Source organism: Talpa occidentalis, unplaced genomic scaffold (assembly GCF_014898055.3).
Source record: "Talpa occidentalis isolate TD23 unplaced genomic scaffold, MPIMG_talOcc4v2.1 talOcc4.14, whole genome shotgun sequence".
NCBI lineage: Eukaryota > Metazoa > Chordata > Mammalia > Eulipotyphla > Talpidae > Talpa > Talpa occidentalis.
In genome coordinates this window covers 676483-703593 of record NW_023601433.1, presented here as the reverse complement: position 1 = coordinate 703593, position 27111 = coordinate 676483, and the positions used below count along the sequence as shown (strand labels likewise).

General features: G+C 57.9%; 2 protein-coding genes across 8 annotated transcripts in view; one reads left to right on the top strand and one right to left on the bottom strand.

Moving 5' to 3' along the window:
- RCCD1 (RCC1 domain containing 1) overlaps positions 1 to 17528 on the top strand; it is a 19234-nt gene extending 1706 nt beyond the window's left edge. Inside the window, 6 exon segments of the mRNA XM_054694706.1 lie at positions 333 to 362; positions 1209 to 1226; positions 1229 to 1359; positions 6389 to 6450; positions 13723 to 13870; positions 15015 to 17528. Coding sequence (XP_054550681.1) covers positions 333 to 362; positions 1209 to 1226; positions 1229 to 1356 — 176 coding nt within the window. The 3' untranslated portion in view covers positions 1357 to 1359; positions 6389 to 6450; positions 13723 to 13870; positions 15015 to 17528.
- PRC1 (protein regulator of cytokinesis 1) lies at positions 6417 to 27111 on the bottom strand. Of its 7 annotated transcripts, none has more exons than XM_037509901.2 (15): positions 27051 to 27111; positions 21089 to 21221; positions 20811 to 20933; positions 18408 to 18641; positions 18162 to 18332; positions 17577 to 17726; positions 17137 to 17284; positions 14721 to 14857; positions 12893 to 12988; positions 11746 to 11892; positions 11473 to 11583; positions 9699 to 9809; positions 9200 to 9373; positions 8835 to 8876; positions 6417 to 7384 (listed from the first exon to the last, which is right to left on the bottom strand). In XM_037509901.2, exons 1-15 carry the CDS (start codon positions 27059 to 27061, stop codon positions 7313 to 7315), a joined length of 1860 nt encoding a protein of 619 aa, XP_037365798.1. In that variant the 5' UTR covers positions 27062 to 27111; the 3' UTR covers positions 6417 to 7312. The 7 variants fall into 7 exon arrangements, with proteins under 7 accessions (XP_037365798.1, XP_037365799.1, XP_037365801.1 ...); XM_037509902.2 differs by having other exon boundaries at positions 11482 to 11583; XM_037509905.2 differs by having other exon boundaries at positions 7350 to 7384; positions 8835 to 8951; positions 9277 to 9373.

Genomic DNA, 27111 nt, shown 5'->3' with positions numbered 1-27111 from the left:
CGCTGCTGGGGGAGCCGCGGGGAGGCCGGGGGTCTGCTGCGCCCCGTGGGCGGCTCCCTGGCGGGGGATGACCCCAGGCACCTGGGACGGGGCGCCCGACGTGTGGCTTCTAGGGGGCCCGAGAGGCACCAGCTGCTCCGCGTCCGCTGCGGGCGCCGGGTGGCTTCTCGGTCCTGGAGGCCCCCCTGTGCGGGGGGGGGTGCTCGGCCTCCGCCCACCCGCGCCTGGGCAGCCTCCTGCCCCCCGGCCGCGGGGAGCGGGGAGGCGATTCCCGGCGCGCCCCTCGGAAGCGGCGGCCTGCGGGGCGGCCCTCACCGCGCTCTCGCTTGCAGGCGCCGGCGAGCTGTACGCCTGGGGCTGGGGTGAGTGGGGCGCGGGGCGCGGGGCGGGCGGCGTGGCGGGGCGGGCCGGCCGGGGCCTCGTCGGGCTCCGGGCAGGGGAAAGGGGGCGGGGACCCCTCTGGGCCCGGGAGGCGCCGCGCGGGGGTGGCTGCGGTCTCCTCCCCGGAGGGGCGCCCGGCCCGGCCGGCAGCGGCCGATGAGGCGCCTCAGGCTGAGAGGAGTCGGCGTCGAGGACCCGGAGCCGCGCTTCGGGGAGGCCAGGCCTGAGCGGGGCGTTGTCGGGGCAGCAGGCGCCGAGCGGCTCGTGGCTTCCCGCGGCCGGCGCCGATCCGCCCCGTGGGGGGGGGGCGTCTTCTGCGCCGGGGGTCGCTGCCTCGCCTCGTACCCGTCGCCGCCGCCGCCTTGCTCGTCGCTGTCGCGGTGGTCGCGGCAGCTCCGCTTCTTGTGACGCGCCGCCCGTGCGCGAGCGTCAAGGCCCTGAAAGCCGAGGCGCAGGCCGGGGTCGCCGCCGATCTGCCGCCCCGGCGTAGCGACGCCTCGTTGCGCTTGGCCTCGGGCCTGAGCACGGACGCGCCGTGAGCAGCAGCCAACGGCCTTTTTAGGTCGGGAAAAGGAGACTCTGGAGAGACGGTGGCGGCAGAGCGAAGTTTGGGGGCCTTGAGGGGGCGGGAGAAGGGCCGCGGGGTCAGCCCTTCCACCATCTTCGTGGCGGCTTCTGGGGTCGTTGCCTCCTGGCGGGCACCGGCCTCTCCAAGCCGCAGGGAGTTTGCTGTTCGCCCCGCCGGGCCTCAGGGACCGTGGCCACAGCCGCGAGCCCCGGGGGTCACTGCAGGGGGAGGCGCAGCCGCCAGGCCTGTCTCCCCGCAGGCAAATACGGCCAGCTGGGCCTCGGGACACGGCCAGCCGCGACCGGCCCTGCCGCGTGGACTACTTCGCCGACAACCACCTGCGGGTGCGCGCCGTGCACTGCGGGCCCTGGAACACCTACGTGTGCGCCGCGGGCGCGCAGAGCTGACGGGTGAGTGGCCTGGCCAGGTCGGGGCGCCTGCCTTCCCGCAGCCCCGCCTCCCCCCGCACCTCGGGCCAGCGCCCGTGGAGCAGACGGGAGGGTGCAGAACCCCAGGCGCGGGGTGCAGCTCCCGTGAGCCCCGCCCGCCCGTCCTCAAGCCTGGCCCCGGGGGAGGGACTCGGCGGCCCAGGAGCCCGCGGGGTGGACACTCTTCCCGCCCGAGCGCGCTGTGGGGCGCTGGCTGCTCTGAGCCGTCTGCGGGGGGCAGGGGCACCCTGGCTCTTTGTGGGGCGCGGGCTCAGCCGGCGTCTCCCCTGCACCCCGAGCAGCGGCGTCTGGCGTTTGCGCCTCCAGCACCGGCCGCGCGTTCGGGTCCGTCGAGGCTTTTCAGGCTCCCGGGGAGCTTGAGGGTGTCAGCGCCCCCCACATTCCCCTCCGCGGCGCGGGCGGGCTCGGCCTGGTCTGGGCAGCGCTGCTGTCCCTCGTGGCCGGCGTGGGGGGCAGGGCGCGCCCCCACCACCGCCCGGACCGGTTCTCGCCCCGCTTTGCGGCCTGAGGTTCAGGGCGCGGCTCCCTCTGCAGCCCTCCCGCTGCAGTGCCACACTCACGCCCGCCTCCCCCCGCGGTTCCACACTCATTCACACACACCTCCCCAGCTGCAGCTACACACTCACTCACACACACCTTTCTAGCTGTAGTTACACACACATCCCTCCCCAGCTGAAGTTACAGACGTGCACACTGACACGACTCCCCTCCCTCCCCCCAGACGCACACACGCGCCTTCCCAGCTGCGGTCTCACACACACACACACACACACACACGCACACACACGCCTCTCCTCACGCCCCTTCCTTCCCCATCCCCCTCCCCACCGCCCCCTGCCCAGCGTAATCTCTCCCCCAGGAGCTGGCCGCGCCCCCGCCCCCTGCTCGTCTGTCTCTGGACCGTGTGGTCTGCACGTGCCGCGTTGGTCGGCGTCTTGTCTGACGAGGTTGTCCCGACCTCCCGTGCCCGGGCTTCCGTCGTGGAGTCTTGGGAGAGTCCGTTACCTTTGCTGGTCATGTGATTTGCAGATATTTTCTCCCCGTTGGCAGCTACTCGATTTATTTTTTCTATCTATGCACACGAGAACTGGGGTGCAGGCCAGAGCTACGGGGGGTCGGGTGAAAGGACTCACCAGAGACAGGGCGGGGGGCAGAACAGGCGGATCTACCGAAGCCCACTGCGGAGGGGCGCAGCGGGGAGACAGGAGGGGCCTGCTGCGCCCTGGGGGCCGCTCCCTGGCCGGGGGTCCGCACGACGGCCTGAGACTCGAGCCCTGGGCCGCCAGGAGGCTTCAGCCTGTGTGACGGTCTCTTTCTCGGAATGAAAGGTTTAAAATTCGTTAAAATCTCAGCGCTCTGTTCCTCCAGAGGTCGCGCTGCTGATGTCCGTGCAGGGGCGCTCTGCTCGGTCCGACGCCATCCGTGTTTCCTTCTGACAGTTGTCGCTCCGGTGTATTCTGAGGTCACTTAGGCCTGGAGCGGGGCAGAGGCCACAGTCCCTCCCTTTTTTTGAGTAAGCGACCGTCCAGTGTCCCCCACCGCTCGCTGGAAACACTGTCCCGACTGGCCTCCGCGCTTGTCCGCACCCCCTCCCCCCCCGCCACGTCTGTGGGCCTCTGGGACTGGCCGGCCTCGCGCCGGTCAACGCCCGAGTCTCGCCCTCCACGTTGGTTCTCTCCAGACTCGGCTGCTCTAGCCTCTTTGCTCTTCCACATGCATCTCGGGGTCAGCTTTGCGCTTCCCACGCGCCTGCCGGGCACTGATGTGTTCGCATTTGCCCTCTAGATCCGGACACGTCACGTCCCACATGTCGAGGCTCCCGTCCGAGGACGCAGCGTCTGCCCGTCCGGCCCCTCTCGTCGGCAGGATGCCGGGCGGTGAAGCGGATGCACGGGCACGTTTTGGGCATGTTGCAAATTTCGGCTGCCCGTTGCTGGCGGCCGGCGTGTGGAGAGAAGGCTGGTGTTTGTGCGTCGCCCTCGTGTCGTGTGCTCTTTCCAAACTTGTTCACGGAGGCTTTTTTGTCGGTTCCCGGGGAAGCTGCGCTTTGTGTTAATAAAATACGGATCCCACGTGTAGATGAGGTCGCAGCGTTTGTCCTTCTCTGTTCATTTCACCTGATGCCCTCAAGCCCCGTCCGTGTCGTTGCAGACGGCGGCCGTCTCGTCAGCGGCGGAGTGGTGCTCCGTCGTGTGCGGTCGAGTCACTTCACGTTTGGGTCAAGAGGGATCACGTGTCATTGTCTAAAAATAAAAGTCGGGCCTCCCCAGTGGCGCAGCGGTTGAGCGCGGGGTTGCGAAGCTGCCCGCAGCCTCTGCAGCGCTGGTTCTATTCCCGGCTGCTCCCCGGCCACCGGAGGAGGGTCCCACCTCGGTCCCTCTGCCTGCTCTGCTCCCCGCTCTGGCTCTGGGGAATCCTCTCACCCTCCCGCGCTTCTGACTGTGCCCAGTGCTTGTGTAAATACATGAATCTTTAAAAAATAAATAAAAATAAAAGTCATTGCTTAAGAAATCAAGGACCACATTTGTGACCGCGGTCCCCACGGGCAGCGCCCGCCGGCCTAGTGAGCGCTATCACGGTGACGGAACCACTGGGAACGCGCCCCAGAGCGCCCTCCCGGCTCTGTGCAGTCTATGCAGCTCTACCACCCGTATTTCTTTTTTTAATTTTTTAAGGATTGATTTATTTACGCACACAAGAGCTGGGGTACAGGCCAGAGGTGCGGGGGGAGAGGATTCCCCAGAGAGAGTGGGGAGTAGAACAGGCAGATCCACTGAAACCCACTGCTGAGGGGAGCAGCAGGGCGGCAGGAGGGGTCTGCTGCACCGTGTGGGTAGCTCCCTGGCTGGGGATCGAACGCAGGCCGCAGTGGCTGCCGATAGCCGTATAGTCTTGGGACAACCAACCCCCGCGCCGCCAGGGAGGCCCAACCATCCGTATTTTACTAATGTTCTTATTGAACTGTATGTGCTCTTTGTTGTACCGGGTTGTCAGACGCTATGACACGTTTTTTGCTTGAGGAACGTAGAAAAAACACGTCACGACCTTCCCGACAACCCGGTCTACTGCCTTACTAGGTGACTGGCCCCTCACCAGACAGAGCATCTGCACATCTCCTGTCCCACTGCCTTGCTTTGCTTTTGCTTTTGCTGTCAGGTCCAAAGACAGCCGCCAAGACCAGTGTGGGGCGCGGCCTGCCTGTCCTCGCCTGGGGGTGGTGTCTGTCTCTGTCAGGACGCCGGGCCCTGTCCCGCCACTCCCCTGGGGCCGTCGCCGCCGTCTTGCCTCCCGCACTGTAGGTTCCCGGGCCACCTGTTGCGTGTTTGTGCCCGAGCTCTGCACCCCTGGCCTGTTTCACGGGGCCCCCCGACTGCTTTGGTCCCCGTAGTTTGCAAGGTTGAGATGAGGGCGCGTCGCGCTTGGATGACTTCGGCTGCTGGGGGTCTTTGGTGGCTCCCTCCAGAGCCCCGCGCGGTTGTTCCCTCCGTGAGCGTCGCCGGGACCCCGGGCAGGCCCACGCCGGGGGGTGCGCCGCCCCCGCGCCGCGCCTTCTCCGCGAGCAGGTCTTCGGTTTTCATCAGCTTCTTGCTTTCAGCACCCAGGCCTTTCGCCCCCGGGGTTTGCTCCAGGTTTTCCTTTTGAGGCGGCTGCCGAGTGGGGTTCTTGTCATTCCTCTTTGCTAGCGTTTCCGGGTGTTGACTTTGTGCCCTGCAGCTTTACCCAGTTCGTTTATTCTAACTTTCTAAAGTCCTTCGGGTTTTCTGATCAGATCCTTCCAGAGAAGGATGGCCGAGGGAGGGATAGTCCCTGAAGCCGAGATGGGGTCTGTGACCTGCGCGCGGCACTGCCGGGAATGGTGTGGCCACGTCACGCTCAGCACACACCTGAGTGCACACGACCCCGCCACGGTTGCCCAGAGGAAAACGTGTCCCTCCCAAGACTCCTGCACACACCCCCCAGGCCGGCTTTCCTCCTAGGCAGCACCTGGAAGTCCAAGTGGCCGAGCACAGCAGGTGGGCGAGCTGTGGGTGCCCAGGGCAGCCTGGACACACGGACACTGACTCCATGGGTCACCCTCAACATCATAAGGAATAGGCAGAGAGCCAGATGTGTAGGACTCTTCTCACCTCTGTAAAGCGCAAACTCCTCTGGTGACGGGCAGCAGACCTGCCGGGGGTGGGGGGTGAGGAGGCAGGATTGCCGAGATGCAGGAAGCAGCTTTGGGGAGCGACGGAGTCATTCAGTGAGGTGACTGGTGGTGAGGGCCACATTTGTCAAAGTATGTGTCTTACTTTTTTTGAAAGATTTATTGATGCACGCAAGAGCTGGGGTGCAGGCCAGGGGTGTGGGGGTGAGAGGATTCACCAGCGACAGAGTGGGGAACAGAACAGGCAGACTGACCGAAATCCACTGCTGAGGGGAGCAGCGGGTGAGTCAGGAGGGGTCTGCTGTGCCATGTGGGTTGCTCCCTGGTCAGCCGGGGATCGAACTCGTGCTGCAGAGGCTGCGGACAGCGTCACAGTGCTGGGCTTAACCCCTCGCGCCACCAGGGAGGCCCCTGTCAAAGTCTGTCTAATGAAGGTGTTTGGGCCTCCCCGGTGGCACAAAAGGTGGAGACGCAACCTCTGAAGCTGTCCGCAGCCGCTGCAGCCCGAGTTCGATCCCCGGCCAGGGAGAACTACATGGCGCAGCAGACCTGGCTCCCCGCTGCTCCTCACAGCTATGTACTTCGGTCCGTCTGCCTGCTCTGCTCCCCACTGCGTCTCTGGTGATCCTCACACACACACCCCACCTCTGGCCTGTACCCCAGCTCTTGCGTACATAAGTAAATCTACTTTGTTCAGAAAGTCAGGCTGACTTGCCCTGTACGGTGTATTCCTTCAACTGTCCTTATATTACCTAGGGATGTTCTTAATTAAAAATGCACAAGAAAAATCACGTTCCTAACCACAAATGTCTTCTATGTCTTTTGGTCTTTCCTGTTTTTCAGACCAAACCAACCAAAAAGTGTTTTTGGGGAGAAAGAGAACCATCACATTGTGTCTTTAAATCGTAAGTATACACATATTTTATTTTTAGTATAATTTCAGAAACAGCCATGTAGGTGTATGACTTCCCGGTGCGCTGACCCTGGCTAGGTCCGCTCTGTGAGCTGCTAACCATTTCAGGTGCGGTGCAGGCAGAGGGAGAATAAATAGTGCTTCGGGGCGTGCAGCAGTAGTAGTGATCCACGGGGCTGGGGGGCAGTGTAGCAGGAACAACCCCCTATGCCATGTGCAAAGTTCCAGCTCTCCAGGCCAGAAACGCCCAGCCACACAGCCCCCCACTTGGCTGGCAGCCGCAGGGGGGACGTGGACTCGGCACAGGGACGAGGCTAGGCCCAGAGGCAGGTAACGCGTCCACCCGGCCCGCCAGGCCACCCCGTCACCCAGTGGCAGCAGGTCAGGCTGCGCCACTCTGACAGCCCCTCCTCGGGAGCGAGGCTTTCTGCGTGGGGACAGCCGCAGGTGGGAGCAAAGCTAACAGCATTACCTGAGCACCCATCACCAGGAAAGAGGCTAATTGCCAACTAACGCGTGCACAGGCCCAGACGACTTGCGGGCACCGTTGCTATTTCGTGCGCCGCGTGAGCTACAGCAAGCCCCGGGGTGTGCTTGAGCGAGTGGGTGGGGAGAGGCGCTCAGGTCCATATGCTACGATTTGCACTGACTGCTGTGAACTAAACATATTTCTGAGTCAAAATAAAAGCAAGTCTCCGAGGCCTCGTGAAGCCTGCGGTGGCATTTGCTCCACGCTAGGCCCATGGTAGTGACGCTGGTCCGGGGCTTCCAGCACAGCCACGTGAAGGAGGGCAGCCCCGCGCGGCCAGGCCCAGCCTAGGCCCAGGGAGCCGCAGCGGGCTCGGCACGGCTCCTCAGGACTGGATGTTGGTGGAATTGAGGATTCGTGACGTAGCGTCAGACTTGGAAGCCTTTGAAAGTTCCCGCTGTTGAAAAACAGACAACACGAGTGATGGGCCTGTCCCCTCAGGGCGCCTCCCTAGGTGTGGGTGTCAGCAGGAGTCCCGAGGGATGGCTCGTCTGAGACAGGCTGTCAGGGGCGGGTGTGGGCTCCGTTCTGTTAAAGGAAGCGCGTGCTCGCGGGCTCTGCCCCTCCCTCAGCCAGTCCACCGTCCCTTAGGTTTTCCGACTAGGGCAGCGCCTCCTAGCCGTCCAGTCCTCCGAGCTGTCAAGCTAGGTAGGCACAAGCTTTGAGGCCTTTTTAAACAATGGGCCAGCCCACATATCTACCAATCCCTGGGGCCGAGGGCCTTGTAACCTGCTGGTGATTTGACCTCATGCTGGAGCACATGGTAGAGAAGCAGAAAAGAAAAGGCAGGACCAGCTCTTGAGGAAGGTTAGTAAGGTGCACGTGCTGGCTGTGGCGCTGCCCAGGGGTGTCTACCTGCAAACCCATCCAGGTGAGCCTCCCTCGGCCTGGCGAGAGAGGTGCCAAGTGGAGGAAACAAGGCTTGGCTGGGCAGGTAATGAACAGCCGGGCCCTTTGCCCGCCGTCAGCCAGCCTGGGCGACAAGCACCCGCCGTGTCGGCAGAGCCACACCGGCCGTGTCACGTGGGAAAAGCGCCAGGACAGGAAGCCGGCCTCGGCACTCAGGCCAGGCGTGCAGCCCTGGCCGGCTGTCCCAGTGTCTGTCACTGCAGCAGTAAAAGTTGGCCCCTCGGCTTTAGCTCGACGCCAGCCAAGAGTAAAGGGCAGCCTCAGCTCGCAACAGGAAGCTCAACTGGCCCCTTGTTGCGGGGGTGGGGAGGGGGAGACACGTGTTGTCAAGTTAGAGGCCCTGCCGCTAAGTGTTAGGAAGCGGGGAGTAGGGCACGGGAGGCTCAAGAGCATTCTGGAAAGACTCCTTTCTTCTAGCGCCTCCGAGCTGCTCGAACAGCTCCGTGTAGTAGAAACAGGCCAGGCCCAGGACGTGAGCGCTGCAGCTTGAGCAGACAGGGCCCGCGCCAGCGGAGGGCGAGGAAGGCATATGCTCCAGGAAGGAGTCAGCACGCAGGCAGGAGCCTCGCTAGGGGCAGCACACAGCTGGGGCCCCTCCCGCGCCACGGGGGCCTCCGTTCTTCCCGGTACCCCGGAAGCCTCTGCTGTCACCACCAGGGAGGGCGAAGTGACATAGAAAAACACTTTGCCTGACTTTCAGTGGGGCTGAGAATCCAGTTCGAGTCTGAACCCGTTTCTTGTTCACCAGCAGGTTAGTCAGTCTCTTGTCGGATTAGCCAGGCATTACTCTAGAGGTGTGCTGGGGATCCCCGCCACCTGAGACAAAGGTTCCGCGGCAGCACCGCTGAGATGGGTGGTTAGCGCAGCCCGTGCAGACGGGAAGGAAGCCAGCAGGCGAGGCGTGTTCAGGAAGGGACATGCAGGGTCGCCATACAGACCTGAAGCCCAACAGTGGAGCTGTCAGAGAGGGATGGATCCTTCTAAGAACAGAGAATTGAGACAATTACCAAGAACTCCACCAGGAGAGCAGCAGGGCGTGGGCAGAGGGTCGCCTCCTGCAGCCAGGGAGAGGTATTCTTAAGCAGAAGGATCCAGGCTCAGTTTCTGCTTGCCGCTGCCAGCTCCTGCCTTCCTGCGTGGGGTGCCCCTGGCGCCTCCCCCACACTGGCCTCGGTCACGGCAGGAAAGGGATTCTCAGCCCCCAAGGACTGTCCTGACTCGCCTCGGCGCCCAGGGGCGACACCCGTGCTGCCCCAACTGTGTGCTCCCCAGGGACTGGTAGATATTAGAAAAGGTGAATTACCGCAAACTCAGAATAGGTGCTGGCAACAGAATTAATGCTGAAGTTGCGCTGGAGGGGGGCCGAGTTGGGGTACCCACCGCTCAGGATGCTGCCATTGAGCTCGAGGTTCTCCTTGTTGGCGCCGTGCCTACCGGCACGGGGGGTCTTTGTCACAGAGCAGGTGGAAGCGCCCGGCTGTGGAGGAAGAGCCGCGTGTGCACTGGGCAGAGGCTGCAGCGGGGCCCGGGGTTTCCGCGGTCTAAGTGCCTCAGAGACCCAACACTCAGCACCTGCGCGCCCCTCCTCCGAGTGCCCGGCCATGTCCAGTGACCCCGTGACCTCGCTCAGCGCCCACCGAGGCCCAGGCTTTGCGCTGCGCCCGTGTGACCCCAGGGCTTCCCACTACACGAGCAGGCCCGGAGAGCCCCCGCTGCAGGCTTGAAACTAGCGTCTCTCAGCAGCTGGAGGGTAACCCTAAGCGGGAGCAGAAGCCCCCCAACACAAAGGCCAGGCCACTCACCTTGCTGCCAGAGGGTGGAAGTCGCGACACCGGGGAACGGTAGATGGTGCCGCCGAAGGCAGGCCGAATGCTGCTGTTGGCCGTGGCGTTGGACAGGGTGGTCGTGTTCAGCTGGAAGGAGCAGGGAGGCGGCTGCTGGGCGAGGACACGGCCCAGCCCTCCACTGAGGCGTGAGCCCAGGCAGCAGCCCCGGGAGCGCCGGGACGACACGCACGAGCCTGCTGCTCCGCAGCGCCAGGGCTGCCCGGCGAGCGCTGCCCTTCTGGTTCCCACCTGCGCCGCAGCCGCCCTTCACCCCTAGGCACGAGCCCGAGGGAAATGGAAGCTCGAAGACGGCGCCGCAGTTACCCAGCACGGCCAGGACACCGACCGGCCAGCCAGGGACAGGCCGTGCGTCCGCGGAGGGGCCTGCTCACAGCGGGATGCTGCTGAGCCGTAGAAGCGAGCGGCCGCCTGAGCCTCTGACCCTGGCACCAGCAGATACACTCAGCACGCGCCGTGAAGGCCAGGCGAGGGGGGCGCACGCGAGGTTCCGTCACACGCCAGAACGTGCCACGCGCCACGATGACAGCGGCACTGGCTGCAGGAACTGGAAGGGGGGGGCGCTGGGGGCCCTTGCGGGTGAGGGAGATGGTCACCGTGTGGACTGAGGGGAGGCGTAAGCGTGACAGAATCATTCAAGGAGGCAGACGAGGCAGCACGACGCAGGCACCAGGGAGAAGAGCGCGCCGTGAAGGAACAGCGGTGTTCCCCGCGGCGGGGCCAGCTTTCCACCCGCCGGCTGATGCCACAAGGAGCAGGAGATGAGTTATCCAAGACCCAGACACTGGGCGGTCAGTGTGAAAGGGGGAGCATTTGGAACCCCCAAGAATTCCTCTAATCTGCTAGGAGATAAATGTCCTAACAGGAAGAGTCCCCAGAAAAGGACCTAGGAGGCCAGGGGACAGCAGAAGGCTCGGCCTCACGAGCATCCAGGGAATGCACACGAACGCCGGAAGCGCCTGCTCTGCGCCCCTCGAACACAGGTCGAGTCTGAAGGTACCAGAAGCCGGCAAGGGCGGAGCCACTGTGCTGGCCCCACAGCCATCAGGCATCAGACTGGAGGAGCAGCATGGCTGGCACCGAGGCCCCTGGAATGGCTGGCAAGTGTTCTCGGGGGTCCTCTTGGAGGCCATTACAAGTGACTTTTAAAACCTTCCCTAGAGGGGCCTCCCTGGTGGCGCAAGGGATTAGGACACAACTCATGAAGCTGTCCGCAGCCTCTGCAGCACGAGGTCGATCCCCCAGCCAGCCAGGGAGATTCCCACAGGGCACAGCAGACCTCTCCTGTCTCCTCGCTGCTCCCCTCAGCAGTGGATTTCATCGGTCTGCCTGCTCTGCTCCCCACTGTCTCTGGTGAGTCCTCTCACCCCGCTCATCTCTGGCCTGTACCCCAGCTCTTACAAGCATACATAAATCTTACGAAATAAAACCTCCCCTATGTCATAAAATACAAGCTGAGGCAGAAGAAGGGAATTAACACTCTGCTTCATCTGTCCAAGTCAGAAAATGGGGACCTAATGCCCCCCTTGAAGCACAAAAGTCACCTTTCACAGTCCTTGGGTGGAGCTGCAGCAGCCCTCGAGCCTCCGGGATTAGCTGCCGCCTGCCCCTCACCCTCAAGTGGCCTTCACGCCCCTGGGGAATCGCCTCTGGGGACACAGGGCAAGCGGTGGCCAAGAGGCCTGGTCTCAAGAGCCACTGCTGAACAGCGGCTCACGGAGCTGCACTTTACCTTACGCACTTTGCCGGGTGTGCTGGGCAGCAGTCCGCGGCGCTTGCTGGGTGTCCTGGGCGCGCTGCCGTAGAGCATCTCCGTCTCCGTCTGCTTCTTGTTCTTCAGTTGCTGTGTGAACAGCGGGCGCAATGCTGACCGGTCCCACAGGAGAGCGGGTCTGGGGTGGGGCCGGAACCCTGGGCCTAGAGCTAAGAAGGGCTGCGCTGGCCCCTGAGGCTCAGGGCCACACGCCTGGCTGTCCCGCCCTCTGCCCAGGTTGCGTTCACTTACTCTCTCCTGCTTGGCTCGTTCTTTCTCCAGCCGATGCAGCTCCCACTGCTCCGTCACGTACTCCATGAACTTCTGCCCATTCACCACAAACGCCTTCGAATGCTCCTGTTCCCACTTCTCAATCTGTGCCTTCAGCTCCTCCTCCAGCTGAGAGCAGAAGCAAGGCCGCACGTGAGGACAGATGAAAGGCTGCTCCCCCGCCCCGGGAGGGTCACTGGCTCAACTCCAGCCTGGACCCGGTGGCGACTCAGGGCGGAAATCGAAGCCGGGTCTGCTTCTGCTTCACACCACGGCGGGGAAAGGCGAGGGCCGTGAGTCCGACACGAAGGTTTTGGTGCCCACAGTCAGGGCAGCCCCAGGGAGGACAGCAAAGCCAGACGGGCGCGTGCAGCGGCAGCAGCGCCCCCGGCCCGACCTGCGGTTCCAGTTCCCACAGTGGCGGTGGCGAAGAAGCAGCCAGGCCTTTCCGGCTCCTCGCTTGCCTCGACTCTGAGGCTCTCGGAACGACGTGGAAGCCGCAAGGTGGGACAGCGCCTTGAATGGCGCAGAACTCAGCACGTGCCACTCAGTAGAAAAGGCCTGAAGCCCTCAACACTTTAAGAAGTTTTCCTTTGTTACTGGCTCAACTCTGGCCTCCTCCCACGCCCCTACCCGAAGTCGGGGTGAAGGCCTAACCCGCGGGACTGCAGAATGTGCCTTTATCTGGACATCAAGGTAAAAACGGGGTCCGAGGCTGAGCCCCGAGCGGATGTGGCTGGTGTCCTTTGCAAAGAAGAGAGTGGACGTGGACGTGCGCAGAGGAGGCCATGTGGAGACAGGGGTGGCGTCGCCCGCAAGCAGGGGGCAGAGCCTCAGGGAAAGCAGCCCTGGCCTGCACCTTCACCTCAGAGCTGCGCCTCGGGGCGGGAAGAGGCACCCCTGCTGTTTATCAAAGTGATAAACCCCGCCTGGGGTGAGCTGTAGCGCAGCCCTAGATGGGGCCTGGCTCTCCTCCACGCTTCCACAGGGAAGGCTCAAGGCCGCCTTCTTGTCCTTGCCTAAGCTTTGTCTTTGAAAAGGCAGTTTTAGGCCACATGATTCAAAGCAAAGACACACCGACAGTCAGGCCTCTTCTGGCCAAGCACCAAAAACCTGACAGCAGTATTACCTTAGGCAGTGTTTTTTGGAGCTTCGCCCGTTGCTTTTCTTCCTTCAGGAGATTTCCTCCACGGTTTGTAAATCTACTAGGATCTGATGCTTTTCTCTGTGAAAAATACATTTCCGTTAGAGTAGACTCTGGGAAAGCCAGACCAGTGACTTCTTCTCAGGTTCCCTGCTCTCAGAAAGATACCATTGTTGGGCCTCCCTGGTGGTGCAAGGTTAAGACGCAACCTATGAAGCTGTCCGCAGCCTCTGCAGCACGAGTTCAGTCCCCGGCCAGGGAGCTACCCACATGGCGCAGCAGACCTCTCCTGTCTCCCCGCTGCTCCCCTCAGCAGTGGATTCTAGTCGAGCTGCCTGTTCTGCTCCCCACTGTCTCAGGTGAGTCCTCTCACCGCCCCCCTGCCCCCGCACCCCAGTTCTTGTATGCATAAATCTTTCAAAAAACAACAAAAAGATACCATTGTCAAGGCGGCTGCGCACACCCCACAGCTCTCAGGGAGCGGTGGGGGCGCGCACCACCAGGTCACCACATGATCACCCCCCCCCGGGTGCAGGAAAACTACCGATTCCTAAAAAAGTAGGACAGGCTTTAATATGCACAGCGTCACCGGCTCTTTTCCTTGGGCAAAGGTTAGCTGACGGGGAAGCCTGCACCGTGCTCGGCAGCAGCCCTGGGCGCACTTCCGCCAGAGCCTAGGGCAGCGGAGCGGCACCCAAGTCGGGGCTTATGGATCCTCTGTCCTTCACTAGATGAACCCTCTCAAAATGGACGAGAATAAAATGTAAAACACTAGGCTTCTTAGTAACTTTCCCGGTTCTTCCTATTGCGCCTAGTACGTCAGAACAGCAGTGAGGTACGGACCCGGGAACTACAGGTCAGGCGTGAACTCTCAGAAGGAGGTGCTCGGCAGAGTTCACCGTCTCCACAGCCTAGAGGTCAAGCGTGAGAAAGCCACGCCCCAGATGGACTACGCCAGAGCAGGTAGGATTCACTTCTCTTCTCTGAAAAACGGGTGTGACCAGAGCTGCCTGTTCGGCTCTTACTGCCAGCAGCGCTGCCCCTCCACGCCGTGCTGTGGTCGCGGCAGCTCTGAGACCTCACGCTGTTCTCGCTACTCACTCTGGAGTCTTAGTTTCCTCCATAGACTGGAAGGACTTGAGTGAGGATTCCCTGAAGGGCCCTTCCAGCTGCGTCAGGATGGCATGAACCTGAGCGAATGTCTTTGGCATTCTTGGCCGAGGTCCCTGGCTGAGTCCACCCCCACCCTAGTCTGAGGGAACCCCGTGCCCAGACAATTCTCTGAGAAAATTGGGAAAATCAAAATGGTGGAATGTGCCAGATGTTTGCTGACATCCATTCTCCTCTCCCTCCCTGGCGCTGGCCTGTGGCCAAGCTAGGTCTTGCAGTTCTCCCTGCTTTGCTAGCATCGGGGCAGAGCTGCTGTGGCGAGCCTGGAGGGGCCCTCAGAGGATGCAGGCTCTTGTCTTCAAGGGGCTCTCTCCCCCATCTGGCCCTAAGCCACCCATATGCTGGGGGGGTGCGCTCTGGAGCCTCCCTGGACTTGGATGAGGTGGTGAAGAAGTGAGCTCAGCAGCCAGGAACTAGATAGAGTAGCCACAGCCATCTGCACCGCCCGCCTCTGGGCGTCCCTTATGCAAGAAACTTATTCAAGCTGTTGACTCTGGGGTTAGTGCTCCTACATACAAGGGTCACACACACGGGGGGTCAACAGTAACCTGACCTGATGAAATAGGGCCCCAGAACCCAGTAACGTGCAGAGGAAACCGGGCGCTGACTCTAGTTCTCCAGGTAATGATGGACAAGGCGGTACCTCAAACTCTAGGAAGAGCCTCCAGCTTTCTTCCCACTTCTGGACGCCTTCAAAGAGCTCTCTGTGCACCTCGTAGTAGTTTCTCAACTGCACGATCTCGGCATCGTGGAGCTGGAGGAGACTTTCAGTGTAGTCCTCTGCAAGGTATAAACAGGTATAAACGGGTGCGGCAGCGCCACAGCGCCACGGCAGCTTGACAGCGATGTGGGGTTTGCAAATCCACACAACAGATTTGGTGGTCGGTGAACGTGGACTGGCAAAGTCCGTGCTAACTTACATTCATACTCTTCACAGGCGTCCACGCTCGTCTCCGGGCCCTGCCACGGAAGGAAGGCTGCCCGGCCGTTCCTGGCTACACACGCGAGTCGGCACCCCCAGGCGGGAGCCGCAGTGCACGTTAGCACCTGCTGGCAGCGCTTAGCGGGCCATGCTGACTGTAAACTTGAGGCCCACTTGAGTGCAGGCTCCCAATGAGCAGATGCCAGACCGCGTGGTTTACCCCTGACTGCCCTCTCAGGACATGGGCTACACCTGCAGACGCCGAGTTTAAGCGCTTACATCAGCGCACCATTGCCAAAGCAGAGGCTCCCTCCGGAGAAGTACTAGTAGCCTTTAAAGTCAGGGAGTGAGAAGGGCCTCCCCAGTGGCCTAGCGGGTTAAGGCTCAGTGCCGCGGTGCTGCTACTGCTACGGCCTGAGTTCGATACCTGGCCCAGGGAGCCAACCCACGTAAGGTGCAGGGGGCCTCTCCTCTTGCCCACTGCTCCCGAGTGGTGTAATTCAGTCATGTTCGCTCTTCCTGTGTGTCGCCCCCTCCCCATGTCTGTCCACTCCCCCCTCCCTCGTCTGTCTAATTCCCTCCGCCCACCCCCTCCTCACCCCCAACATGAGGCCAGGTCTAATGAAACGTGTTGGGAACATCCGCTGAAAGAACAGAAAACAAGGGGAGCTCATCATATGTGGAAGCAAGAACTCACAGCTAAGGTGGAGGCGGAGCAGTGTTTGGTTTACATTAAATGTTTTCAGCTGATTAAAAATACACACAAACTATGCTTATAAAGCAGTAAGAATCTTTTGTTCATTTTTACCTCGTGATACACTTTATTCTCCTTTCTTTAAGTGCCCTCTTTAGCCAGAATCTCATGTACTAGCTTCATTTTTAGTGCTAACATTTAATCCAGATGCATTCCATATACTGGTGCTGATAAAACGGAATATAGCAGCTTCCAAATGGTGGGAACTAGCAAGGACGTTCCCTTCCTATCCTCTGTGCAGGGGATGGCATTAGCGAGTTCTAGGCAGAACTTTGGAGCTAACCCCTGGTCTGTTTCCACCAGTGTGCAGTCTCTTTATCTGCCTGGCAGTGAGAGTCAAGCCCTCTTGAAAAGGAAAAATAAACCCAGCGCTCTGATATTCCATAATTGCATTTCTGTACTTTTTGGCTCACATAATAAATGTTGGGATGTGTGTACACACCTAATTTTAGAAATTTCTCTAGTATCTTTACTTACTGATCCCTTTAGTAATGGGAAGATTTTTGGGGTCTCTCTGGTGGTAAGAGGGGTTAAGCACCACACTATGAAGCAATCTGCAGCCTCATGCAGCACGAGTTCGATCCTCGGCCGGACAGGGAGAAACCCACATGGTGCAGCAGACCTCTCCTGTCTCCTCGCTGCTCCCCTCAGCAGTGGATTTCAGTCAGTCTGCCTGTTCTGCATCCCAACCTGTCTCTGGTGAGTCCTCTCACCCCCCTGCATCTCTGGCCTGTACCACGGCTCTTGTATGCATAAATAAATAATGGGAAGATTTTTCTTCCTTGTAATAAAAATGACACATGAGACAGTATATACACATCTTGTGGATAATAAAAGCCAGGTTTGCTCCCGTTGATCTTGGGCACAAAGCTGATGAACATTCTCAAGTGCTCTCTTGCCTAAGTTTTCTTTCATATTCCTTCCCCCACCCTGTCAACAGAGGGCTGGGTCTTTGAAAATGTCCAGAAACAACATTTGTTGAACTTAGTAAAGACAGCCTCATCTTTATAGAAATTCGGGTTAGGTCAGCCAGGAACTGCACGGGGCTCTGAGGGCACCAGCTTGGGCTCTTGCACCTGCCTGCGGTGCTTCCGGGTTAAGCTGCTTGACACTCAAGTGCATTCGGCCCTCGTCTCTCGACACGAGGACTGGGTAAGCTGTTCCTGGAAGGGCTGGTCATTGCACCTGATGACTGGAGCTTCACTACATCCAGGGACACACTGCTTCAGAGATCGAGAGAGCTCTAATTTCCCAGTAGCACGTGCAAATGCTTATTTGTACAGTAAAGGCAACATGGGCTGAAAGCTCGAAAAGCTTCAGAAGTAGACACACTCCTGAACCTGCACACAGCAGGCCACGTGCGGACCACGTTGCTGTACTAACCATCATGATAGGGAGCGAAAGCTTCTCTCTGCTCCTGGCTGTAGAAACACCGGTCCCAGTACTGAGCCAGCTCCACTCGAATTGCCTCAATCACTTTCTTCATGTTTTGCATCTTCAGTTCTTCCAGCCGACCCACTTCCAATTGCAGCTGAAAGAAAGAAAGCAGCTGAGAGACCTGCGCTTCTGCGTTCACCTCGGTTTGCAGAAGCTTCCCCCGTTAAAATAAAAGTGCAGCGGGCTTTATGCCAGAGATAAATTGACCACCTTTGCAACCACATGATAACGAGCCACGAATGTCTGCAAGAGGCAGAAGGCCTGCCCCCCTTGCTGTGTCTATCTTGGAAACAAGTTTGCTCAAGGCAGAAGCTAGTCAGCACATTAGACCTGGCACGGGCACGCTCGGAGACTGCTGACCCAGCAGCACTTTTCAGGTTTCTTACCGCTTTCCTGACCTTGGCCTTTGAACCAGTCATAATGTTACCCATGGCCTCTCTCTCTTCTGTGGGTATCTGCAGCCTGTCCCAGAGCTCTCGGATCTGAGCACGCAGCCCCTCACACATCACTTCATTCTGTGATTTTCGCATTTCCAGCTGTAGCAAAGCAGAAATAGTAAAGACAGCAGCAGAGAAGGTAGCCCCCGGCCTCCCACAAAAAAAAAAAAAAAGGATCAGCTGCAGACCTTTACAAGGGTGTGAAGAGGTGTGTGGTTACGACTTAACACAAACTGTAAGCTGTCCTTACGGCAAGATACAAACCCTTCCAAATTACAATTGAAATTTTGAGTAAGATTCTCCAGTAAACATTAGCCAATTCAAGTGGCCAGTATCATTTCATCCAAAACTTCAATTTCACACTTTTAAGGACACATACAGTTTTCTTTTGTTTTGTTTGACATCACGGCTGTACTTAATGTCTTTATTCTCCCTCCTTCTCTTGGTTCCTCATTAAGACTGAACGGGTGACAATGCTTCCTCAGACTGCTGACTACTTGGGCAGCCCCAGACCATCATTTCAACAGACATTACCTGCCGCAGCAACTTCTGTAGCGTTGCAATGTTCTCCAAAGATAAACAAAAAGCATCTTCATCCTCACACACGACATCCCGTTCAAAGCTCGTGTCTGGGGTGTGATCTAATTCTTCCATACACAGTATGATTTGCTTCTTTATGCTGACAAACTCCTCACGCCGAGAAGCCTGAAAGACAGAAGGGTCACAGCACGCCCAGGATTCAAGCGGTTCTCGGGAGCGTGCCGCCAGCCAGCAGTGTACCTTGGTTTCCCGCAGGGCTTTCAAGTGCTGTCTGAACCGGCTCAGCTCTTCTAAGCTGGGCACCAAGGTGCTGTCGATGTCGTACTGGGGCATGCAAAGAATCTCACATAGTTCTTGATCTTGCTCTTGAAGCAGTTTCAGTTCTTGTTTTCTCTCCTTTTTCTGTTTTCGCATCAGTTCTACCTGAGTGCGCAAATCCTTCTCCAGCTGCAAGATGGTCGTCTCCCCTTCTTCCTGTACAAGACAGTGTTTCCTTGCTGTCAGGCTCAAGTGGATGTCTTCGACAGAAGAGAAGGGCAACGGAGCAGGACTCGGAGGACAGATTTTCAGTTAAACTTACAAATAAGTTAATTCACGACCAACAGAGTGTGGTACAAAGAGGGTCCCCTAATTAAGATCTTAAACAAGGAAAGGGACTTTTGCCAGAGGTGAAAACTGATGGGGCTAATGCACATGCTTGTCTTTAATAATGCGCAGATGTCACATCTCAGACTCCTGGAACATTATTTATTTATAAGATACCTAGAGTTTTGTGGGGTTTTTGCATAGAAGAGCTGGGGTGTAGAACAGGTGGATTTATTGAAATCCACTGCTGAGGGGAGCAGCCTGCGAGACAGGAGAGGTCTGCTGCGCCATGTGGGTCAGCTCCCTGGCTGAAGAAGGAACTCAGGCCACAGAGGTGACAGTGCTAAGACTTAACCCCTAGGCCACCAGGGAGGCCCCTTATAATTTTATTACTTCAATTAAAAAAAAAACTGGCTGGAAAGCTTGTTTTGACTCCTTGTTCTACTCTTGATAATTTGAAGAAGAGCAGTTACATGTCCTATGAAGTTATACAAATTTTCTCAACATCAGTGAACTAGAAACTATCATGTACTTTAAGGGAGCTGTACCTCTGTATACCTAACATCACACCCAACTTCACATTGAAAGTTACAAAAACAGGGCCTCCCCGGTGGCGCAGCGGTAGAGCGCTGGGTTGCGAAGCTGCCCGCGGCCTCTGCGGTGCCGGTTCAATCCCCGGCTGCTCCCCGGCCACCAGAGGAGGGTCCCACATGGCGCGCAGACCTCTCCTGCCGCCCGCTGCTCCCCTCAGCAGTGTACTTCGGTCCTTCTGCCTGCTCTGCCCCTCGCTCTGGCTCTGGTGAATTCTCTCACCCTCCCGCGCTTCTGACTGTACCCAGTGCATGTATAAACAAAAAACAAACAAGCAAACAAATAAATTAAAAAAAAAAAGAGAAAAAAAAAAAAACACATGCCTCTAAAAAAAAAAAAAGAAAGTTACAAAAACAGGGCCCTCCCTGGTGGCTCAGGGGTTAAGTCTCAGCACTATCACCCTATCACCACTGCAGCTGAGTTTGAATCCCCAGCCAGGGGGATGGCATAGCAGACCTCTCCTGTCTCCCTGCTGCTCCCCTCAGCAGTGGATTTCACTCAACCTGCCTGTTCTGTTCCCCACTGTCTCTGATGAGTCCTCTCACCCCCTGCACCTATGGTCTACACTCCAGTTCTTATATGCATAAATAAATCTTAAAAAAAAAAAAAAAAGGTTACAACAACAATAACCTGTTCAAAGTCAATGTTATTTCTGTTGAATTCCAGAAACTTCATTGATGTTACAATTGGCCCAGCTGCTCTTAGCTGCCAGTTGTGAGTTACTCTTATCCCTGCCAAGGCCATCTCCTGCCTGTGCTGACTCCACTAGACACCTAAGCAGTTCTTCCTGGAACAGGAGGGACCTGAGAACTATCCTTAGCTCTCTCACCATCATGTGCTGCCGTAATCACCTACGCAAACTTTACTCTTGTCTTCATCTATATGACCCAAATGCTGTCTTTATTGCCTTCTAGCCAGGCACATGTGTCCCTGCCAGCATCCTCCCTGGGTCCCTGACCCACAGCACACTGCTGCTCAGCGGGGTCTCGGGCAAGCATGGCATGCTGAGACTGACTGCTCTCCTGATACTCAGCTTTGGGGGATTTCACCACAAGTCGCAGTTCTGGCTGGTTCAGTGGTCTGCAGCTTCTGGGTATGGAAAAATCTACAAATGCAGGATTTGGGGATAACGTTCCCTGGTATAGTCAGACATTTTTGCTGCCTACATAGCTCTTTTCACTTCCCTTTAAAGAATATCACAGTACCGTCTCTGCCTGGCTTTTCCTCAGATTAAAATATTTTTGTATGCTCTACAAATTGACAGTAAGAGGAATCTTGTTTTCGATCAAAAATAAGCAACACTTATGAGCTGTCTCACCTCTCTGAGAGGCAACTCCTTACGTAGATTACAATAACCCTGTGGGACCTATTAACCAGGCAGCATGTTTCCCCACTTCTCATGCCCACTGCCCACAGACACCCCCTCTAGCTCAGCTCCCAGCGGGACCCCCAAGGCCCACAGCGCACCTGAAAGGGCTCCACGTGTAACTCGGTGCACAGGGTGCTCAGCTCTTTCTGACAAACAGAGATGCTCTTGATGAGCCTCTCCTTCAGGCTCTCCTCTTCAGCAATCATCATATCCAGGAGGTCCTATGAGAGAGATGGTTCTGAAGTTGTCGGGGCAGGGCAGCGGGGAGGGGAGCCTGAGGTTTGGGCAACAGTAACATTCTCGCTGGTATATGCTATCTCAGATGGTGCCAGCACCCTGCCCCAAGCCACTGCCAGGGCAGCTGGGCTGCGCTCACCTTGATGTGCTTCTTCACAACCTCGGTTCTCTGCAGCCGCTGGTCTTCGGGGATCCCAATTAGTTCCCATATTTCCCGCAGGTGCGTCAGGGCTTTCTGGAGGCACACTATGGACTCCTCTGCCAGCACCTCACTGAAACACAAGGAAAGAGACCCCGGAGTTCCACAAGCTCCTGACCAAGAGCAGAATTTACAGAAATGAAATAAACTAGACCTTGGTCGCCTCAAGGCTCAAACAAACTGAAAACAAGCATGCAGCTTAATTCACCTTTAACCACTCCCTTTTTCTTTTCCCCATAAACCACAACACTAGCAACCCTCTCACATGACATCACAGAAACTCAATCTTCTGAATAACATTCAGCATCTGGAATTGTATCAATGAGTCTACCCATGAGAGTATAAAAAGAAATGTAAATGACTTTTTAAAAGATTTATTTACGGGGCCTCCCCGGTGGCGCAGCGGTTGAGCGCTGGGTTGCGAAGCTGCCCGCGGCCTCTGCGACGCCGGTTCGATCCCCGGCTGCTTCCCGGCCACCGGAGGAGGGTCCCACATGGCGCGCAGACCTCCCCTGCCGCCCGCTGCTCCCCTCAGCAGTGTCCTTCGGTCCTTCTGCCTGCTCTCTCCCCGCTCTGGCTCTGGTGAATTCTCTCACCCTCCCACGCTTCTGACTGTACCCAGTGCTTGTATAAACAAACAAACAAATAAAGAAAGAAAACATGCCTCTATAAAAAAAAAAAAATTAAAAAAAAAAAAAAAAGATTTATTTACGGATGCATACAAGAACTAGGGTACAGGCCAGAGGTGCAGGGGGTGAGAGGATTCACCAGAGACAGAGTGGGGACCAGAACAGGCGGATCCACTGCTGAGGGGAGCAGCGGGGGGACAGGAGGGGTCTGCTGCGCCATGTGGGTCAGCTCTCTGGCTGGGGATTGAACTCGTGCTGCAGTGGCTGCGGACAGCCTCATAGTGCTGTGCCTTAACCCCTTGCATCACCAGGGAGGTCCAGAAATATAAATGAGTTTATTGAAGAAAAACAGGCAAAAATATCAGTAAAACAGACAGACAAGCATCAAATGTTGATGAGGATAAGAGTTTGGTGGTTTTAAAGCTCCTGGAAGGTGGCCAGCAATGGATCGCTGTGTTCTTGTTCCTAAATCACAACTATTCACTCAACAGGACGGCTTGACAAACACAAGCATCAAATGTTGAGGAGGACACAGAAAAGCACAACTTTCATCTACCACTTGTCTGGAGTGTGAACTGGTACCATTTTAAAAACCGCTGGCAGGGGAAGCACAAGGGACTACGGTGATGGTTCAGGGGTGATGTAGTGGTGGGAGATTTATGGGGACTACACCTGAGGGCTGAAATCAAATACTGTACAAAAATGAACAACAATGTCAGAAAAGTAAAAAACCAAACACCTGTTGGCAACAGCTACTAATGCCGGACCCAGGAGCTCCAGCTCCACACACGTATCCAGCAGAAACACACCCACGGCCACCAAGGAGACAGACAAAACCCCAGACTACTCATACAAAACGGACAATAACCCACTCCCTACGGGGGGGAAATACCCAGCATGGAGGAATCTCAGAATCACGGGCAGCTAAGCCCAGTGAAAGCTGTCAGAGTCCGAGGGTTACACACTGGTTCCATTTTATGCAATTCTAGAAAGGGCAGACGCATAGTGCTAGGGAGCAGACTCGCTGCCTGGGATCCGGACAGCCCCCCCACACCCCCAGAGGGCACAAGGATGGCACTAGGGACACGCCATCACACAGCTGCTCACGACGGCCCTGACTCAAACTCACGTGTACACTGAGCCCAGTTTCTGGTGTCTAAAGTACACCTCATGTCTAAAGGGGGGAGAGGTAAAAGAAACAAAGAAAGAATGGGGAAATGGGGAAGACAAGGAAAAAAAGAACCGGGGTGGCGAAGGCAGAGAAGCAAGGGTCTAGCGCACCACGCGATCCCCTGGACAACGCTCCCAAGCGGGCAAAACTCAGCTCTGCTTTCAGAGGCCACTGTCCTGGGCGGCGGTGACAGGCTGGGCCGGCTGGGCCCACAGGGGTGCTGACCGACAATCCACTGGGTTGGGGTTTCATCTGTCCGTATTTCTACACATAGGCCGTGTCTGTACTAGTCAGCGGCAGTGTAGCTAAAGCTTTAAAAAAACGGCAGCTCTCCTCCCTGCCCACCATGCGGCACGAGTTCGATCCTCGGCCGGGGAGCTACCCCATGGCGCAGCAGACCTCTCCTGTCTCCCCGCTGCTCCCCTCCGTAGTGGATTTCGGTCGTCTGCCTGTTCTAGTCCATGCTCTGGCTCTGGTGAATCCTCTCACCACCCCCCCTCCGCACCTCTGGCCTGTACCCCTGTTCTTGTCTGCATAAATAAATAAATCTTCTAAAAAAATTTAAAAATACAAGATCTAATCCAAGGTCAACATTCAATCAAAGCCCTAGGGTGAGGCAGCCAGAGCACTCAGCCATTGCCCAGAGCCTCTCTCAGTCTTGGAGGCCAGGCCCGCCCTAGCTGGTCTCCACCAGACAGCCAGGTTCTCAGGAGAACAAAATCCCAAGGCTCCAGGGCCCATCCTAAGCAGGAACCACAATCTGCCCTGAGGAACCACAATTCCACCACCAAGGAGGGTCCTCTAAACCGGCTGTCCGTAGTCTCCTAGTTCCTCCTGCCCCTCACTCCCTCAGACTCCAGCCAGCTGAACCTGCCCTCGCTCCCTGGACAGGGCCCCTTGCAGAACCAGGTGTAGCTCCGGTGCCACCCCTCACAGTTGCCTCCCACCTCGTCCCCATGTTCATTTCATCAGACCCTAATGCAACTGTTGTAAGTAAAATAAAATAATGGCCTTGAATTCCAGTCAACAGTTTACTACATGTCTAACATCCGGTTTCTGGGCCTAATCTGTCATCGCCCAGAAGGTAAAGTGATCTCTTTCCTGAACAATAAAAGAAGACTGGCGCTCCAGGCAAAGAATCTGAGTAGACATTTTTCCAAAGAAAACAAAAGAATAGCTCACAAGAACACGACCCAACAAAAAACAAAGTAAACAATCCAGTCAAGAAATGGGCAGGAGGGGCCTCCCCTGGTGGCACAGTGGTTGAGCGCTGGGTTGCGAGGCTGCCCGCAGCCTCTGCAGCGCCAGTTCGATCCCCGGCCGCTGGCAAGGATCCCACAAAAAAAAAAAAAAAAAAAAAAGAAATGGGCAGGAGGAGCCTCCCTGGTGGCACAAGGGGTTAAGATACAACCTGTGAAGCTGTCTGCAGTCTCTGCAGCATGAGTTTGATCCCTGGCCAGGGAGCTACCCACATGGCGCAGCAGACCTCTCCTGTCTCCCCGCTGCTCCCCTCAGCAGTGTCCTTCGGTCCTTCTGCCTGTTCTGCTCCCCGCTCTGGCTCTGGGGAATCCTCTCACCCTCCCGCGCTTCTGACTGTACCCAGTGCTTGTATAAATAAATGAATAATAAATAAATAAATAAATAAATCTTAAAAAAAAAAAAAAGAATGAACAATGATGTAAAAATTTTTTTAAAAATTAAAAATTTATAATAAAAAAAAGAAATGCTAAAAAAAAAGAATAGCTCACAAGAAATAGCTCAACATCATCAGCCATCAGGGAAGCCAGCTTGGCTACAATAAAAAAGACAGTAATAGGTGTTGACAAGAATGTGGAGAAACTGGAAATGTCCCATGGCTGGTGGGAATGTAAAATGGCACAGCCACTTAGGAAAACAGGCCGCAGTTCCTCAAAAGGTTACAGGGAACGACCCTGTGACTCCACAATTCCACTCCTAGGAATCTACCTGAGGGACATGAAAACATGTCCACAAACAGCAGCATCATTCTAACAGCTTGAAGTAGTAACAACCCAAATGGCCACCAAGCAACGCACAGCCAGTGTGAACACCTGCACACAGACGTCTCCCGGCAACCAGCCTTGCGAAGACCGCGCTGTGAAAGAAGCCACGTCACAGTCGTGACTCCATTTCCATGAAATACCCACAACAGGCGAATGCATAGAGATGGGAGCAGATCAGCAACGGCCCATGGCTGAGGTGGGGATACAGTGGAGGAAGCAGACCGGGTGACTGCTACGGGTGGCTTTGAAGGGATGATAAAAATGTTCTAAAATTGACTGCATATACTTTAGGTAGGTGGCGTAGATCATATGGGGATTATCTCAATGAAACTTATTTTTTTAAAAGATTTATTTATGATACAAGAACTGGGGCGTAGGTCAGAGGTGTAGGAGGTGAGAAGATTCCCCAGAGACAGAGTGGGGAGCAGAACAAGTGGATCTACTGAAACCCACTGCTGAGGGGAGCAGCGGGGAGACAGGAGAGGTCTGCCACGCCCTGTGGGTCACTCCCTGGCCGGGGATGGACTCAGGCTGCAGTGGCTGCCAACAGCTTGACAGCGCTGAGATTTAACCCCTGCGCCATCAGAGGCCCCTAAAACCGTTATTTAAAACATTGGGCATATAATCTGAAGTTTTTTTAAAAAACTCGTGATCTAACCGAAAAACAGTAAACTGTTTACTGCGTGTTTTTTCATAAAATAAAACAATTTGACCTTGCAACACAATTTACAGGCCTCAAATCCAATTAAAACCGAGACAAGCAGGGCACCCCTGTCCACAGCCTCTGCAGCGCGGGTCTGATCCTGGCCGGCGGGCGACGGTCCCACCTGGCGCGCAGACCCCTCCCGCCTCGCCCGCCGCTCCCCTCGGCGGTGTGTTTCCTCAGCCTGCCTGTTCTGCTCCCCGCGGTCTCTGGTGAGTCCTCACCATGCTGCACATCTGGGCTACACCCCGGTTCTTGTACAAATAAATCTCAAAAAAAACCGACAAACGCCTGCACAGCAACCTGCTGCCGACCTCCCTCCAGCGCAGCGCGGGCCAGAGACAGCAGCTCACGCGCAATGTGTGTCGTGAAGAGGCCGCCCATCCCCTGACGTGGACCGGCTCGTCCATCTTTCTTTGGCCTGCAGGAAAACGGGCGCCTGGGATGGCCCGGCGCTCTAGTGAAGAGACAGCTCTCACAAGAACACAAGTTTTCAAGTTAAACCAAAAAATTTTTTCACTTTCCACAACATTCAGATGGTGTGCGCGAGTCTCTCGCTCCGGCCCGTCCCTCTCACGCGCCTGCCACTAGCTCCCCCCCCCGCCCCGCCCGCCCGCCGCCAGCACCCGCCGGCCCGGGCCTCCGAGGCCCCCTGACGCGCCACGGCGGCCGCTCTCGCGGGGCCCCGGCGCTCCCCTCGGCCCAGACCGCACGCACCTCCCTGGCCCCAGCGCCCCAACCTCCTTCAGGTCTCGGGTCACAGGTCGCCTCAGAAGGGCCTCGTGAGCGGCACCTCCCGTTCCCCGCCGGGGCCGCCCTGACCCCCGGGCCCGGCGCGCCCACAGCTCGGACCCCTCAGCGCGACGGGCCTTACTGTTTCCTACCGTCTCGCTGCTCGGCGGGCGCGCAGGCCGCTGTCTGTCAGCCTCGCGGCGTCCGGCCCAGACGCCCCGGCCGCGGCGGGACCCCGCACGCCGGCCCCGCGCCCCTCGCCGCGACGCGCGCCCCGACCCCCGGCCCGCTCGAGGCTCGCCTCGGGGCCGCGCGCCCCAGGGGCCGCCCCGGCCGCGCCTCGCAGGCCGGCGCCCGCGGGTCACCCCAGGTCCCGCCGCCCCGAGCCTGGCTCTGCGCGGGGCCCCCGCCCCGGCCCCCCGACCCCGCCCGGGGCCCGGCCACCGCCCCCCGCGGGCCCTGAGCCCAGCCCCGGCCGCGGGCCGAGGCGCCGCGTCCCGGCGGGAGAGGCGCGGGGGCGCCGGCCTCCGCCGGGGAGCCCCGGAGCGGGCGGGGGGTGCGGCCGCCCCGGCCCCGGCCCCGGCCCGCCGCCCTCCCGCGGGCCCCGCCGCCCCGGCCCCGGCGCCCCCGCGCCCTCGGCCCGCACCTCCTCCTCATGGCGGCGCTCGGCGGCGGCGGCGCGGCCCGGGCTGCTGCGACTCGGCTGC